This window comes from Sphaerodactylus townsendi, linkage group LG01 (assembly GCF_021028975.2).
Source record: "Sphaerodactylus townsendi isolate TG3544 linkage group LG01, MPM_Stown_v2.3, whole genome shotgun sequence".
NCBI classification, from domain to species: domain Eukaryota; kingdom Metazoa; phylum Chordata; class Lepidosauria; order Squamata; family Sphaerodactylidae; genus Sphaerodactylus; species Sphaerodactylus townsendi.
The window spans coordinates 101662811-101679577 of record NC_059425.1 but is presented as its reverse complement, the minus strand read 5'-3'; the positions used below and the strand labels follow the sequence as shown (position 1 = coordinate 101679577).

General features: G+C 40.5%; 1 protein-coding gene across 2 annotated transcripts in view; it reads left to right on the top strand.

Annotated features, from left to right (window-relative positions):
- Nucleotides 1-16767, top strand: part of STXBP5 (syntaxin binding protein 5) — a 148675-nt gene that overhangs the window by 24060 nt on the left and 107848 nt on the right. For both annotated transcript variants that reach the window (XM_048489122.1, XM_048489132.1), the window contains exons 3-4: nt 12606-12687; nt 13088-13188. In XM_048489122.1, the coding sequence (XP_048345079.1) occupies nt 12606-12687; nt 13088-13188 (183 nt within the window). The remainder of the gene's footprint in view (nt 1-12605; nt 12688-13087; nt 13189-16767) is intronic.

The window sequence follows — 16767 nt, the reverse complement described above, 5'->3', positions numbered from 1 at the left end:
TTTAGGAAACCAGAGAAATCCTAAATAAAGTTCTAAATAATTCAGTCAGGTCTGTGTCATTGCAGCCTAATGCTTTCTTGCTACTTGGGATAAGACATGTGTCCAAGACCCAGTTCTGCTGTTCATTTAAGGAAACAAAACATACGCTGTTGATGCTTGTGTTTAAAAATTGGTCTGAAATAATTGGTCTGAATACTGTAGTATCAACTCAGTATTTGAGCAAAGAAAGTGAAAGTTGTTTTGATGTATAACACATTGCCTCTGTTGATTTGTAGTGGCTGTATTTTTGTAGCTGTGTATTGCTGCTTTAGTGAAACTGCATCTATCAGTATTTCAGTTTTAAAAAGTAGTTGCTGCCTGTAGGTTGTCTTGCAATAGAAGTCCTCTTGTCTTAACTTCTGTTGTTAAACTCAGAACTGTGTTAACTTATAAAAGTCTTATGTAAAAACATTTGTGACTTGTATTAAGCAGAATAGAATTAAGAAGAGAAGAAGAGAGGAGATTGGATTTATACCACCCCCTTTCTCTCCTGTAAGGAGAATCAAAGGGGCTTACAATCTCCTTTCCCTCCCCCACCCCACAACAAACACCTTGTGAGGTGGGTGGGGCTGAGAGAGCTCCAAGACCTGTGACTGTGACTACAAAGTCACCCTGCTGGCATGTGTTGGAGTACACAGGCTAATCTAGTTCCCCAGATAAGCCTTTACAGCTCAAGTGGCAGAGTGAGGAATCAAACCCTGTTCTCCAGATTAGAGTGCATCTGCTCTTAACCACTATGCCACTGCTGCTCCTTAAGCCTTTCCTTCTAAACAAATTAGTTCAATTTCTCCTTTAGTTGTAATTATTTTTAAAATGTTAATCCATATCAAATACCAGTGGTAATTATTTTAGCATATACTGAGAAAATTGTTTAAGCATTTTGGTCTAGAACTCAATTGAAAAAAATAAGGGAGTGGACAGACTCATTGAAAGGGAAACATTTTCTAATCTTGTATATAAATTTAGCTATTTTAGATGTATATCGTATAGCAGGCTACTGGTACTAGATAAATGTTGGTTAGAGGAAGTCATGTAGATTGTTGAAAACCTAGCAAGATTTGCATTCCAGTTGTATTCATATTTCTCAAAGATGTTTCATGTTACTTGTTTAGGCATGAATGATAAAAGTTCAGTTTTTCTCTTAATATTTCTGCAATAAACATTATGATTATTTAAGCTGATCCTTAAAGCATGTGTATAAAACACTGTTAAAGGGGAATTCTAACTGAGGCCCCTTCCACACATCCAGAATAAAGCACTTTCAACCCACTTTCAATGCACTTTGAAGCTGGGTTTTACTGTGCGGAATAGCAAAATCCACTTGCAAACAGTTGTGAAAGTGGATTGAAAGTGCATTATTCTGCATATGCAGAAGGGGCCTGATACTGTGGCCATAAACTACTCTACTTAATCATGTCTTATTGATTATGGCTGAAATCATTAGCATGTACTTCAGACTAACAGCCCAATGTGGGGGGCAAATCATCCTGTGGAGGCAGCATGAACCTGTGCTGGTGGATTTGCCCTTTCTGAGGCACTTACCCCAGTAGAGCTGCAAACAGTAGATGAAAGACTTAAAGATTACAGATTCCCTGTCCAAGTTTTCCCTCAGACCTCCCTTTAGTCACGAATAAGATACTTATGGATTTAGAACAAAGGGACTACCTCAAATTATGTAGTGATTCTAAAAAGGAAATGGGTACTCTCCTTGTGGGGACTGAGTACCATTCCAGTAAAAGTAAAGGTAGTCCCCATGGAGTGATGTCACATCCCAACGTTTACTAGGCAGTCTGTGTTTATGGGATGGTTTGCCATTCCTTTCCCCAATCAACTGTACTTTACACCCAGCAAGCTGGATACTCATTTCACTGACCTTGGAAATATAGAAAGCTGAGTCAGTCTTGAGTCAGCTACCTGAAACAGACTTCCGTAGGATAGAATGGGGCTCTTTTCCAGAGCTTCTAGATTATTTAAAATCCGTAACTATTCCAGCTTTTCAAAGACATTTCTTCTTCACCAGACATAATTCCTTATCCCTCAACAAATTATTTGGTAGATTCTCAGGTAGTTCAATTGAACAGAGAGCCTGTCTGTATGGAAAGGCAAAGACTGAAACTCTAGCCCCGTTGTTGTTTATACTTTTACACACACAAAATGTATTGCTCCAGTATGTTTGCATAACTATAATCAAATATAGGGGTCTCCAAACTTTTCTGTAGGAGGACCACATTGTATATTTTACAAATATTTATGAGGTGAAAAAATCAGTTTCGTGAAATAAATGAATGAATAACATTTAAATGAATTAATAAGTTTTACTTGGATCTTTTAATAATTAGAACAGAAGAGAAGTGTGACAGTTACAAAGGAACAATGCTGTGCTTAAACTGAGAAGTGATATATAATGAATAAAAATGTCCAACATTAGCAAATGCTCTGACAAAGTATTCATTTACTTAACTGTAGAGTAAAAAAAGTAGGTCTTGGAAGACCTGTGTCTTGTGCATGCATTGTGTTTAATTATTTTTAACTCAGTTTATTCCAAATAGCTATAATAATTAAAAACCACTGTGGTTCCATCATAAAGCAAGAATGAAATCTGTTCTTGCCCTGCTATTATTTTCTGCTTTCACACAGCAGAATAAACTCCAGAAGAACCCCCACATAACATCAAAATTATGTGTGTGGAGTAGTGTATGGAGTATGTGTATGGAGTAGAAAGTAAATCCTTCATAGTAAAAAAATATGCATGTGTGTACTTACAGGACCAGGACAGAACACACACACACCCCACCACCACCACCATATGAACTACACATACTGAAGAAAAATTGCATGCTTCTTGTGAAATCCTTTCCTAATATTCATTCCTCAAATACCTCATTCTCAGTTAATATCTCATTCTAAAAATCTATTCCCCCCTCACCCACATGCTTGACCTGCTTGCAAAAAAGGTGGGAAAAGGACAATAAAAGGGCTGGTATTTTTTGTTTGTAAAAAAAGGATACAAAGTGTTTTGCACACTGGACATTTCTAGAGGCTCCACCCATCAAAGCTCCTCCAGATGGCTTGCAGCTTACTGGTGAGGTTGCTACTGCCAGGGAAAGCATTCTTCTTTTCTCAGTGAAAACTGGTTGCTCTGACTTCATGCTTTGCTTTCTTCTGCCTCCTACACCAGCATAGAGTCATCTCATGCATCCATGATTGCAAGAACTGTTGAGTGGCCCCTTGGGTTGAGAGAGAAGAAGTACTCTTAGCAGAAGAGTTTATGGGATTCCCCTTCTCACATCTTCCCCTCCCTGTGGCTGCCATTTTGCTTCTCACGATTGAGGCTTGATTGGCAGACAGATTAGCATTCACTTTTCTGTCTACCTGTCCTTTTGTGGAAAGCCTCCAAATTTGGAATATAGGCATGTGTAGATTTAAACCTCAGGCAGTTTATTTATTAAGAAATAAATACAATGCATTTAGGATTGCAACTTCATCTGGTAGATCAGATTAATTATCAATTTTTTTAAAAAAAATCTTCCTAGCTTGTACATATGGTCCAATGCTCCTGAGAGCTAGTAGGTAGTGAGGAAGTACTCACTTTTTTTCTTTGCCATGGTCGAATGAAAATTCCCAGCTAATAGCAGCAAGAGTGGGATGGATTTAATGGGAACGGAAAGACTTAGATCTGTAACACTATACTTCTCATATGTTTATTTTTTCAAAGATAATATGTGCTACTGCCGCTCTGCTAAAAATACTGTAAGAAAGTGACTGTAAAAGGAAGTGCTATTTCAAAGAATTGAAAAATTGCAGATAAGGGCTATGTCTTTCATGACAAATAGATTACTGAGTACTTCTTTGTTTTAAATAAGGCTGAAGTAGTTTGCCTGATCTGTCTTGAAACTGTCTCAGTATTACAGTAGTACAATGTTAGAAGGCACTTTAAATCCTGTCACTAAAGCTACTCGATATATCAAGGAGAATTTCAAGTGAATAAGATACAGACTCTTAAAAATGATTTTTTGCTGCAAAATAGTTTTAGAAAGCATGTTGAGGAGAACCTGTCTACTGTGAGGGTTGGTTATCATGTTGCTAATTTTTACTGTAACTGGTGTAGACTATTCACTGATTTAGAATTTGTTAAAAAGTATATGGTCAGAGTAATGGAGGAAATGTGCCCTGATAAGTTATCTGATATTAGTTGTGTCAGTTTATCTGAATCTACAATTGCTAGGCACGTTGAAGAACTAGGAGAAGAGCTACATAGGTCACTGATTGTCAAGGCAAAAAGTTTTGATTAGATGAATGTAATGACATTATAATAATTGCTGAACTACTAATATTTATCAGGGAGATAGATTCAACTTAAGAATTACAGAAGAGTTGTATGCACTGCAGAAATTGAAATTCACTACAACTGTAGAAAACGTATTCTTAAATGTGTGTAAATCAGTAGAAAATCTTGGTCTGAGTTGGATACATTGAAAAGCAACACAATTGATGGTGCAAGCAATATGCTGACTGGTGTAGTTGCAAAAATCAGTGATGAGATACTGAAATTAAATGATAATTGTTGCATGCAATTGCACTGCTTTATCCATCAGCAAGCCTTGTATAGTAAGCGTCTTCAGTGGGAAAGTGTGATGCATGTTGTTATATCCATCATTAATTAGACCAGGCATTGTCAGGTTGTGGTTTGATGTGTGCTTCTGTTCAGCCAGCTTGGCCTTGGAACATTCCACCGTCTGGCTGTATGCCCAGGGTGGCTGCTGGAGTTAACCTTGCTGTCTGTGCTTATCATATATGTTTGAAGCTTGTCTTTTTCTATCGTGGGAATTGTATTGGGGAATTCGGGGAGGAGCCGTTTTGCCCGTAAAAGAGGCCGCCTGATTCGGGGAAGGTCAGAATCTGCATTCCGTGTATTGTGACTCCTGAAGTTTATGAAATAAAGAACTATTCAAAGTTGCTTAATTTCGGGTCCTTCGAGGTTCCTTACAGGCATTATGGCCTTATCAGTTTCAGAATTTTCTTTCAGAGATAGATAATGAATATGAAGATGTATTTGTACCATGCAGAAGTCAGGTGGCTTAGTAGAGACAAAGTTCTCAAACATTTTCTCAGTCTTCATCATGAAGTTGATGTCTTTCTCAAGGAGTAAGTGAAAGGTTAAGAAGTACTTCGTGACTTTCTTAACTGATATCTCAGAGCATCTGAACACACTGAATCTAAGGTTACAGGGAAAAGGAAAGCTTTTGTGTGCCATATATTCTGAATTGAAACTTTTTGAAGCAAAACTAAACATTTTTGTGAAGCAAGTTAGTGTAGGTATCTTTTTCAAACTTCTCATGTTGTAGTGGAGTAAGTCCAGGCCAGGCTGTGATGAGTGGGGGGGCAAGGAGGCATAGAGGGGAGGAGGAAATGGTGGATGAAGTTACAACTTCACTTAGCTCTTTGTGTAGAACCGAGTATAGTTCTTCTCACGTATCATAATCAAGGACTGATTGTACATCTGGAACAAGCTTACCAAGGCAAGAAAAGAAGTGGAAAGAGATGTTGTGGAAGGGAAATATCAGGATACTCTTGAGACTAGTTGACAGACCATGGCAAAGAGGGACTGCATAACTCCTATACAGGAGGTGCCCCAAACTCTATTTAGTGCAGATGTGAATTGGTAAGCTTTGTTCCTTAAGCCAAAGCCTCATCGATCCCAGAGCTGTAATGCATGGCTGCAAATGGGTGAGGATATTTAACTGCTAAGGAGGTTATGATAACATGAAAAGAGTTCTCTTAGAACTCTCTCAGCCTTACCTACCTCACAAGGTGTCTGTTGTGGGGTAGGGGAAGGAGAAGAGAAGGTTATTGCAAGCCGTTTTAAGGCTCCTTAAAGGTATAAAAATCAACTCTTTTAAAAGAAAAAGTCAGCGATGGGGAACGCCCGTGAGTGTTCCCTGCTCCCCCGCAGGAGCCACAACAGGCATGGGACAGAAATAGAGCCATCCGCATTAGGAGGGGAAGTAGAAGGCCTCCCTCCCATATGAGCGGAGCAGCCAGCCTGAGTCTTTGGCTGTCTACAGAGGTTGCTGGCTCAGAGCGTGGCATGGCCTGACAGCAGGAAGTGGAGTTGCTGGGAGGCCTGACTGACTAGAAATTGTGCCTGGGGAGGTGCTTCTGGATGCTGCTGCCTTGGGAAGCTTCCGGGTGGCTGATGACACCATCTCCTCACCATTGCTCATGTGTGCGAGTATGCATGCTGAGTGTTGAATGGCCTGCTGGACACGTGAGGGGACTTGGAGGCGGCGGGTCAGGGCAGTGTGAACAAAGGGTGCCCCCACCAAAATAGTGCCCAGGGCAAATGTCCTGGACTGCCCCACCCAAGATATGCCCCTGTGCTTTGGTTAGCAGAAAACAGCCACAAAAATCACACTGAAAGGATTCCATATTAAAATGTTCCAAGATCGATTACATTCAAGTTAACATCTCTTCACTGACCTCTGAATCTTTACTTTTATCTAACAGGTAGGTCAATAATATTTGTTACATGTTGATTTAAGATGTGGCCCTCTTTAGGCATTCGGTGCTTTAATGGGGCCTCCATGTGCCAGAAAATTGGGCACTGGTGCTCTAAACCTGACAATATTCATTATATTTGCATTATGAATGTCCTCACTCTTAGTGTATTTAATAATACAATTTTAAATTAAAATCAAAGCAAATTGTAGTTTCTAAGTCGTGCAATAAACATTGGCAATTAGTGCAACATAGTTATTAAAATAGAAAATTCAAAGTTAAAAATTATTTTTTAAAAAAAGTGAACTGGTAACCTCCAAAAAATCAAAGCAAATTTTCTACATTCTGCAGTTTAGAACTTCTACATTTGATTGGTGCCATAATGAAGGTTGTCATGAACACCGTAAAGAAATTCTGTTGGTATACTTATTTTATTACTTTTGTTTACAAACAATTTAAGTTTATCAGAACTGTTATATATTCAAACTTGATGGAAGCTAGAAATTGGATGCCATTAATTTATTTCCCTTGTTGATGCTGTCCATATTGCCCACATCTGGTTTGATATTTCATAATCCAGTTGGCAACTATATATGCTAAAATCACCAGCAAGGTTTACAGTGTTGGCTTGGATCCAGTGATTTATAAACAGAAACATTAATGGACTTTGCACAGTTTGTGTTGCTCAAGATCTTGTGCAATGTCTAGCTGTTTCCTTCTGTAAATTATAGTGTCCAGGAACTGGTTGCACAATGTCTTACACAAAAAGGAGCACAAGTGGAGATATAGTGTGTGCAAATATCAACCATGGTCCTTTAAAAATCTGCTTATGTAAGACCTCTAGTGGAAGTAGAAACTTTGTGTTCATTGCAACCCTTTTTTATGAACTTCTGATAGATATATCTTAACATATAGAAGGGTCAATTATGACATGATTTTTAGTGCTCAGTAGCAGAATTTGCAATAAGAATCTGACTGTGCAACATTTTCTTTAATCTCAGAATGAGACTTTTTACCATAGAGCAGCGGCATGGATGCAGTGCTGACCAGTTTCATTCCTTGTGCTACCCAGTTTCATACATAAAGCTATTGATGTACATAGCTTCTTATGTTTTCCCCAGGACACAAAGGATTGTCTGGAGTTCAGTTATGTTTCATGAGATGCGGTAATGAATGTTACCCATACTATCTATAGGACTTGATATTTTAGAATTTTGTAGATAAGTAATAATTTTCTGTAGCATAATACAATTTTATGATGCCACTTCAGGGGGACCAATAGCTATGCTCTCTAAACAGAAGAATTGCAGTTACAGTGAGTATCATGCGTCTGTTGCAATTGTGTGTGTGTGATCTGTAAATTTAAGTTTGACTTTTAAGATCATAGTATTCAATTTTACAGGTTCAGTATTGTTGCTTAATATGACAAGCAAATTAATGAATTATTCAAGATTGAAGTCATGCTTCCTTGAAAATGTCTTATGCTGCTTGTACGGAATTTTGGATGATTGTGAGTATGTATATATAAAGTGACAGGAATCTTGGGACTGATTTAACGGACAAATCCAAAAAAACAAAAGCTACTGACCTGATTCTACCCATACAGATTTGAAGACTTAAAGGCACAAGGTTTCTGAAGAGTTGGTGGCAGGTTCTGCAGATTTACCTCCTTCTGCAGCCCATTGAAATGTCAGGCCTGAAATCAGATTAAATCTCCAGGTGTTTCTACCATATCAGAAGTGGTTACAAGCATATAGTGAAAGACAGGTAGAGATGGAAAGCCTATTACTATAGTGCTCACACAGAATCTCAAAACTGGAGAACTGTAGGTGCGCAAGAGTTCAATTTATCCAAATAAAAAAATAATTATTATAAACAGCTTTCTTTGAATACTGTGATACTTGTATAATACTGTAATCATAGGCTTGCTTTCCAGGGGGAATAAGCCCAACTAAGGGTGGGGGGGGGGGTTGCCATCAAGTCACATCTGGCTTATGGAGTGGGGTTTTCAAGGCAAGACACCTTCAAAGGTGGTTTGCTGTTGCTTGCCTCCACATCACAACTGTGGTATTCCTTGAAGGTCTCCCGTCTAAATACTTGTTAGAGTCAATCCTGCTTAGCTTCTTAGATATGACGAGATCAGCCTAGCCTGGGCTATTCAGGTCAGGGCTCTATTAAGGATTATCGGACTTATTTCTAAGCAGATTGTGGACAAGATTCCACTGTCAATATACTGCATTTAAAAATGTAAGCTCACAAAGTTAGTGTTTTACATTTCACCCTCTTTTTCACAATGACAACTTCTGCTAAACAGCCATTATAGGAAAAGTTAATTGCGTCCACCAAAATAGTGGACGTGCAATATTTAGAACATGGGTAGGTCTTGTCACTCCATTTAATGAGGGATGTCTTTAAGAATGATAAGAGCAGCACTGCTACATGGCTCCATCTAGACTGGCACTCCATTCCCTGTATACCCAATGCTTTTGAATAATCCAGAAGCACGGCATCAAGGCCTTCCCTGCTGTTGTGTTCAGCAATTGCACTCAGACAGCTGTTTAATTACAGTGTCCTCCATAATTTAGTTATTTAATGTATTATTATCCTGCCCTTCCTCCAACGCTGCCTTCCATTTTTATCCTCATAATAATCTTTTGAGGAAGATATGGCTGACAGAGAGTCACTTGCCCAAGGCCACCCAGTTGCTTAGTTTTACATGTGATGGACACCTTTACTGCAGATGTGAGAATCATTGTTATATAAATGTAGGATCATATAATGTATTATTTGAAAGATGTACCACTACCAACTTGCAAGCAAGACAACACAAACTGAAGAAGTGAAAAAATCATGAAATAAGCAGGATAACCAGGCGGCTCAACTGTGAAATTACTGATGGATGTTGCTATACTGTTCTTACCATGATATTTATATCTATTCATATGAAAAGTATATTTTTGTATGAGTTGGAGGACTTCTGTTTATAATAAAAATTTGTTTATAATTGGCATTTGTTAGTTTTATATTAGTGACCTAGGTACAATATTTGATTATAGTTGTAGAGTTTCATGGAGGGCCAAGAACTGGGTCTCCCAGATCATGGTCCAGTGTTCTAAACACTATGCTATACTCATTGAGAAGCAAGGTCTTTACTGCAAATATTCAGAACAATAGTAGTAATCTCGAAGACAAGATACTTAATTGTTACTTCATATTTTTGTTTCAGCAGGAAGGAAAGGTTTATCTTCTCTGAAAAGCATTTGGCCAGTGTAACAGCCGTGGGGGGAGAGACAGACAGGTGGAAGGCTCTGATGCAACTGTCCTCTGGATTCAAGAGTGCCCATTCTCTCCCCCACAATATCTCCTGTAGGTTCTTTAAACCCCCACCATTCCAAATAAATAAAACAGGACACACAAGGGTTGAATAAAGGATTGGTAGCCCGCATGTAATCTATGCCCTTCCTAAAGGTCTGTTATTCGTAAATCTGCTAGACCAAGGTTATATTCGCTTGTGAGGTCAATAAATATCACTTTCCTTAGATATTTGTCTTGACTGACAAGATGCAGATGAACAACAAAGATTTATTTGACGGAAAATAAAATATTTAGTACTGTATTGTCGAAGGCTTTCACGGCCGGAATTCATTGGGGTGCTGTGTGGTTTCCGGACTGTATGGCTGTGTTCTAGCAGCATTCTCTCCTGATGTTTCGCCTGCATCTGTGGCTGGCATCTTCAGAGGATCTGATAGTTGGAAAGGAAAGCAAGTGGAGTATATATACCTGTGAGTAAAGGTCAATAGGTGAGGGCATCTGAATAGGAGTGGCTTGGCAAGTGAGTAACAATGAGGTGAAGCATGTGAGTAACAAAAGAGATAGCAAGGTCAATAGGTGAGGCATCTGAATAGAAGTAGTCTGGCCTTTGATCCCTTTGATTATCTGTAGTCATCCTGTGCCTGTGTGGAGCTGATTAGTCACTGTCTTGACTCTAGTGTTTTTCAAAAACTGGCAGCCAAATTCTGTTCTTTTTCATGGTTTCTTCCTTTCTGTTGAAATGGTTGTGGATTTCAATGGCTTCTCTGTGTAGTCTGATGTAGATTGTGTAGTCTGATTTAGTACAGTGATGTATAATAGATATAGTAAAACAGGTTCTCAAGTAAAATAAATCCTGAAAGGAGATTTGATCCCTTCTCTCTTGTCAAGTTACCTCAGGAGGTTCAAGGCTGCTCTTTTTTCACACAGAGCCAGTGGTGGGATTCAGCAGGTTCGCACCACTTTGGCAGAACTGGTTGTTAAAATGGTGCTTGTAAACAGGCAGTTGTTAAATTATTTGAATCCCACCATTGCACAGAGCCCCTTTCCACAGAACCTACACATACCAGTTAGGAATTACAGACCCTTAAGAGGTTGCTTATTTGTCATACTAAAATTAGTTTTCTTCCCTAAGCTAATCTCCAAACCCTAACAAAAAGTCTTTTCCAGAGCTACAAAATCCCTGTTCAAAAAAGAAAAAGTTTTCTTCACCCCACTTAAACTCACATTGACTCACCCCTCCCATCTAGTGGAGTTCCATGGGCTGTGATTGGCTGACATAGATTATCATTAGACTAAATCACAAAGACTGGTTCAGAGCCCTGGAGAAGAGACTAGGTTTTTACGGATGATTGCCACAGCCACCTGTATTAGAAACGGTGGACTTTCACTGTTAAACAGTTTAACATAAACTACAGATTTGTGTTAATTCTGCAATAATTTTAATGAAGTACTTATTTTTAATTTCATGTTTTCATCTTTGGAGATTTTCATAAGTGTAAGCTATAGTGCACAGAGGGGGTGTGCACTTAAACCAGTTTTTCATTTAAATTTTGTTTAGTTAATTTAGCTTAGTTTGAGATTTTAGAAAGGGGCCTGATATAGCAAAGTTTCAGGAGTGTTAGTATGGGTCGTGGAAATGTGCTTTGGGAACATTGTTTGGGTTCAGGAATATCAGCAGTTAAAAATCATGCACTTAAAAATAAACACTATTTTTTGGTGCATAGAGTTGCCGCTCCCTCAAGGCAGCCAGAGTGGAATGGGTGGAAGGAGAGACAGCACATGTGTACCGCTGCTGGGGTATGGTACTGATGCTGCTGTGTACCTTTGAACTTTAAATTCATAGGTGGTAGAACTGATCTCTTAGTCCGGATGCTAGGTTTGCTACCATTTGGAATCAACAGGTGGTAGACAGCATCCCAACTTGGAGGCTAGATCTACCAGCCATTTGACAGTAGAAGAATAAAGGGATGTGACACAAAAGCTTGTTTTTAATATTGTGATATTGTTTTAATAGTAAGCCCCCTTGAGCAGAACTCTGAGAAAATGGCATAGAAATACGAATGAGAACCATCACTGTGGCAGCCAGCTTAGCTGTAGGCTCCTTCTTTCCCTCAAAGGCAGCAGGAACTGGGAGGGAGAGAGTGAGTATACCCTTGCTGGACTATGGTTTCATTGTTGCTGTGGCCCTTTCAGCATCCCTTTAAACTTCCACTGTTGTCCCTGGGCAGTAGACTGTCTAATTCCATTGAAGTCAATGGGCAGGAGGTGTGGTGTCAAGATTCAGCCTAGTCTACCACCCAACTTTTCAAAGGGTGTTTGAAGGGCTACGGCAGCATCAGACATGTTCTCTCTTTGTCCTCCTATGGAACTCTACCTATTGCTGCATTCATTAACTCTAAATTCTCCTCCATTTCAGGAGATACATTTTAGTTTTCCCCCCTACATTTGCAAATGGATTTATTTGTTTATTTTGGGTATTCTTGACTCAAAACAAAACAGCAACTTTCCATTCATGGGCATCTTTTCCATTTATGAATATCTAAATGCACACCCCTACTATGTAATACATTTGCTATGAAGATCAGGTTTTGTGCTTTGTGGTTAGTGCATGACTAGGTGAAAAACTTTCTACTCCCATTTTTTATGGCTCCAGGCTCTGGATCCACAAGTGGGGCTATGTTAAGAACTAGATATATTGATTTTGAACTTTCTTTTTTCCAATGGCAACTCGTATTCCTTAATGAAATTAATAATAGTTTTGGTCGGCCAGGAGTTGAATGCTACTGCCAGCATGACAGTGGAGCAGCTGTAATTCAGCTTCAGTTCCTGATAAATGAGGTTAGTGAGCTTGTCACATAGTCCTATTTTGTGCAAATTTGTCAAGTTGTATTTTGGGGTCACGTATTTTAAACTTGGGAAGATATCTTATTTAGTACTATCAGCCATATGAGAAATGTGTATTAAGCTGCAAGGACTTTCTAAGGTACTTATTTTTGTTTTGTCTGCAAATAGAAAACATTGGTAGTCAGTTGTACAATGAGTTTGAGGGTATTTATTTTTATAAATTATGGACCAATTGTATGCGTCTAGTATTAATTTGTGGGTCATCAGTAGGATCTAATTGACATGACAGAAAAGGTTAATTGATACATTATTATTTATAGTTTCCTACAATAAAATATTGCTCTTCAACTGAGTTAATTTTAAATTCTTTTTCAAATCATTCTGTTCTTGAAAGGGAGCCCTTGTGAGTGCCTTGGCTGATGATACCTTACATTTATGGAACTTGCGTCAGAAGAGGCCTGCTATTCTGCACTCCCTGAAATTCAACAGAGAACGGTAAGAATTGAAGATTCTTTCATCTTGAACAGTGTTACTCAGGGGTTGTGCAGGAAGTGCTTATTCTGGTGAAGAGGTATAAAAGAAATGTTCAGTGTTCCAGAAAAGGCTTTGATCATGTATCTTTTTTGACTGTAGCCTATAGTTGTGCACTGCACAAATTATGCGCAAGCACAGAAAAAAATGCAGAATGTGAGGTAAAGGTTGGTGACCTCAGAATCAAATCAGTCTTTTGCTCGGTGTGGTGCCCATCAGGGTTTCATTAACTCTTTGGTTGGTTGCTGGAACTGAAACTGGTTGTTGGAACTGGTTGCTTAACTGGAACTGAAAAAGAAGAAAAGTCAAATTCTTTGGTGGCTGAAATATGGTCAGCTGAATGCAGCTTCTTGGGCAGTCAAAAGTTATGCAAACAATATTGACCTTGATGGATTGATGGTCTGATTCAGTATTGTTTTTAGTTGTTGTTCTGTTGTACACTGCCCAGAGCCCTTCGGGGGTGGGCGGTTTATCAAGTTTAATAACAACAACAACAATAACAATAATAATAATAAACACGAAAGGAGCAGTGGCTAAACCAGCCACTCCATGGGCAGTACTTTAAGAAGATTGAAGGGAAGGTTGACAGCAAGCAAACATGGGAGTGGCTCAGAAGGGGAACTCTAAAGTAGGAAACTGAAGGCCTGATTTTTGCTGCCCAGAAGCAAGCATTACGGACAAATGCAATAAAGACATGAATCGAAAAGTCCTACAATGACCCAAAGTGCCGTCTCTGCAAAGAGGGTGATAAACCGTGGAGCACATCATCTGCTGTTGTAAGAAAATAGCCCAAACTGACTATCTCGAACGTCACAATAGGCTAGCAGCAATGGTGCACTGGAACCTTTGCAAAAAGTACAGCCTGCCCTGTAGCAAGACCTGGTACGAGCACAAGCCAGAGAAGTCCACAGAAAATGAAGAAGCAAAAATACTCTGGGACTTTAGAATACAGACAGACAGACACTTGGCACACAACACTACAGACATAACAGTGATAGAGAAGAAACATGTTTGGATCATAGATGTTCCCCCCCCCCCCCACCCCCCCCCCCCCCCACCCCCCCCCCCCCCCACCCCCCCCCCCCCCCACCCCCCCCCCCCCCCACCCCCCCCCCCCCCCACCCCCCCCCCCCCCCACCCCCCCCCCCCCCCACCCCCCCCCCCCCCCACCCCCCCCCCCCCCCACCCCCCCCCCCCGCCACCCCCCCCCCCCCCCACCCCCCCCCCCCCCCATCTTCCCCCCCCCCCCCCCCCCCCCCCCCCCCCCCCCCCCCCCCCCACCAGCCCCCTCCCTCCCCCCCCCCCCCCCCCCCCCCAAGCCCCCCCCCCCCCCCCCCCCAACCCCCCCCCCCCCTCCCCCCCCCCCCCCCAAAAAACCCCCCCCCCCCCCCCCCCCCCCCCCCCCCCCCCCCCCCCCCCCCCACCCCCCCCCCCCCCCACAAGGGAACCTGCGGCTCTCCAGATGTTCAGGAACTACAATTCCCATCAACCTCTGTCAGCATGGCCAATTGGCCATGCTGGTAGGGGCTGATGGGAATTGTAGTTCCTGAACATCTGGAGAGCCGCAGGTTCCCTACCCCTGTCCTAGGTCCTTGGGAAGGACTCGATATTCAGAGATGAATTCCAGACACTTGTGCTGTGTTGTTATGTGTATAATAATAATAATGATAATGTAGCAGCATCTTGCATTCTCCAATCTGTTTGTTGGAACTTTATCTGATTTATGGAATGTAAAGTGATATGTCTGATTAATGGCTCCAACCGAAGGGGGGTCTGAACCTGGCGTTGGAAGCACTTGCCCTGGTGGAGGGGTGGATCTGCTTCTGCGCAACTGCTAGGGCTTGTTGAAGTGGCTGTGTGCAGTGGTGCACATCATGACAGTGCTCCTATGCTCTCGTCTGTCCCAGTATTGCAGGGGTGTTCTGGAGGTATGGTCGGGGGCGGTTCTGACAATAGTCAGCTTCCACCCCAACTTCGCCTCCAGAAATGCTGATGCCTGGATATTGGATGTTTGCCACCTTTTTGGTGGAATAAGTCCATGGGAGCTCTATGGAAGGCTTTCCAATGGTGGGAGTTTTCCTTTGCTGTTTTGGCTCCTTGTGCCGTTGGAAAGTCCTCCTGGGACTGGTGGGTTGTCTGTAGCACCGTGACCAAGTGCCCAGCCATGTGGATGGGGCTGTAAGTACACTGGCAACACTGGGAACCGGAGGTTTTAAAGTGTGTATCATTGTGGAGGAACAGAGATTTGATTTACTTGTAGAACATGGACTTAATTTGGAAAGGTTTTCTCCAGGATGCACTTGATTTATATGTAGATTGAAATAAGAATTTTGTTGACAAACTAACAGTGGAAGTTTCCTCAAATAGTATTTTATAGTGTGAGATTAACTTTATTTGACTGTTATTGAAATTAATATCTGGAATATCTAGTGCTAAAATTATTGCTTGTATTATGTGGCAAATTTACAGTTACAACTTTGGCAATGCAGCAGTCTAGAAAATAATGTATTAAAAAAAACTAAGAATGCATCCTTGTCAAACAAAACATGGAATTTGATTACTAGATTTGAACCATGTGATAATTCCTTTATTCTGAGTGTTGTAATATTTATTCTTAACATTCAGTGGGTAATATATGTAGTTTGATTTCCCTATCAAAACTTGAAAATATTTTAAACTTGTTTCTTCTGAACATTTCTTACTGAATTTACAAAATTCAGGAACTTTTAACATTCTATTGTACGGCGGCCAATTAGAGATAAACTTTGAGTGTTAAAGTTGCCCTGGAGTCTCATGAAGTCAGCAAGTTATACCATGATGCCTGTGTTGAGTCTGGTTCATCTGAGGAGGTGTCCAAAGGGAACCTTGGTGACTCTCAGCATTCCTTCTCTTTTGTAAAGAAAAGTAGAAACACTGTTATGAAAAAATAATGAAAGAAAAATGATTGTGACCTAGTTTACAATATCTTGCATTAACTCGCAAAGTGTTCATAAAGACACATGATCATGAATTCTTGACTATGCATTTTAATAATTGAAACACTCTTCACTCTGTAGTAGGCATTTCCATATCAGTGGAATAATGGCTTAATGTTAAATTTAAGAAATTAAGTGCAAGCTTCTTCTCTAAAAGAAAAAAAGAGAGAGTAAAGAATACTTTATTTTCAAGCTCGTTCTTGCCACTTAACTTCACTGTAAGAGTTAGTGTTGCTTTCTTGTGTGCCTTGTGTGTAAACAGCTGAGTTCAGTTCAGACTGAACAATTGTTTTTACTGATAGCTTGAACTTCTGCAAGTCTTGCAAACTACGCATCATTGCTTTTGTGTCTTTCATGGACCATCTACTTAGCATTCCTGTTTCTATCAAAAATAAAGCAGAGGCTGTAACTATGCTTTGTTACCCGAGGAAGGCCAAGAGGCTAGAGAGGCCGAGGGGTCCACAGTAAGATACAGGACAACCATTTTGTGGAAGAAAACTGGCCACAGCCTGTTTATTGGTTTTGCTGGCTAAGGAAGCAGAAATGCAGCATAAGCAGTGGTGGTGAA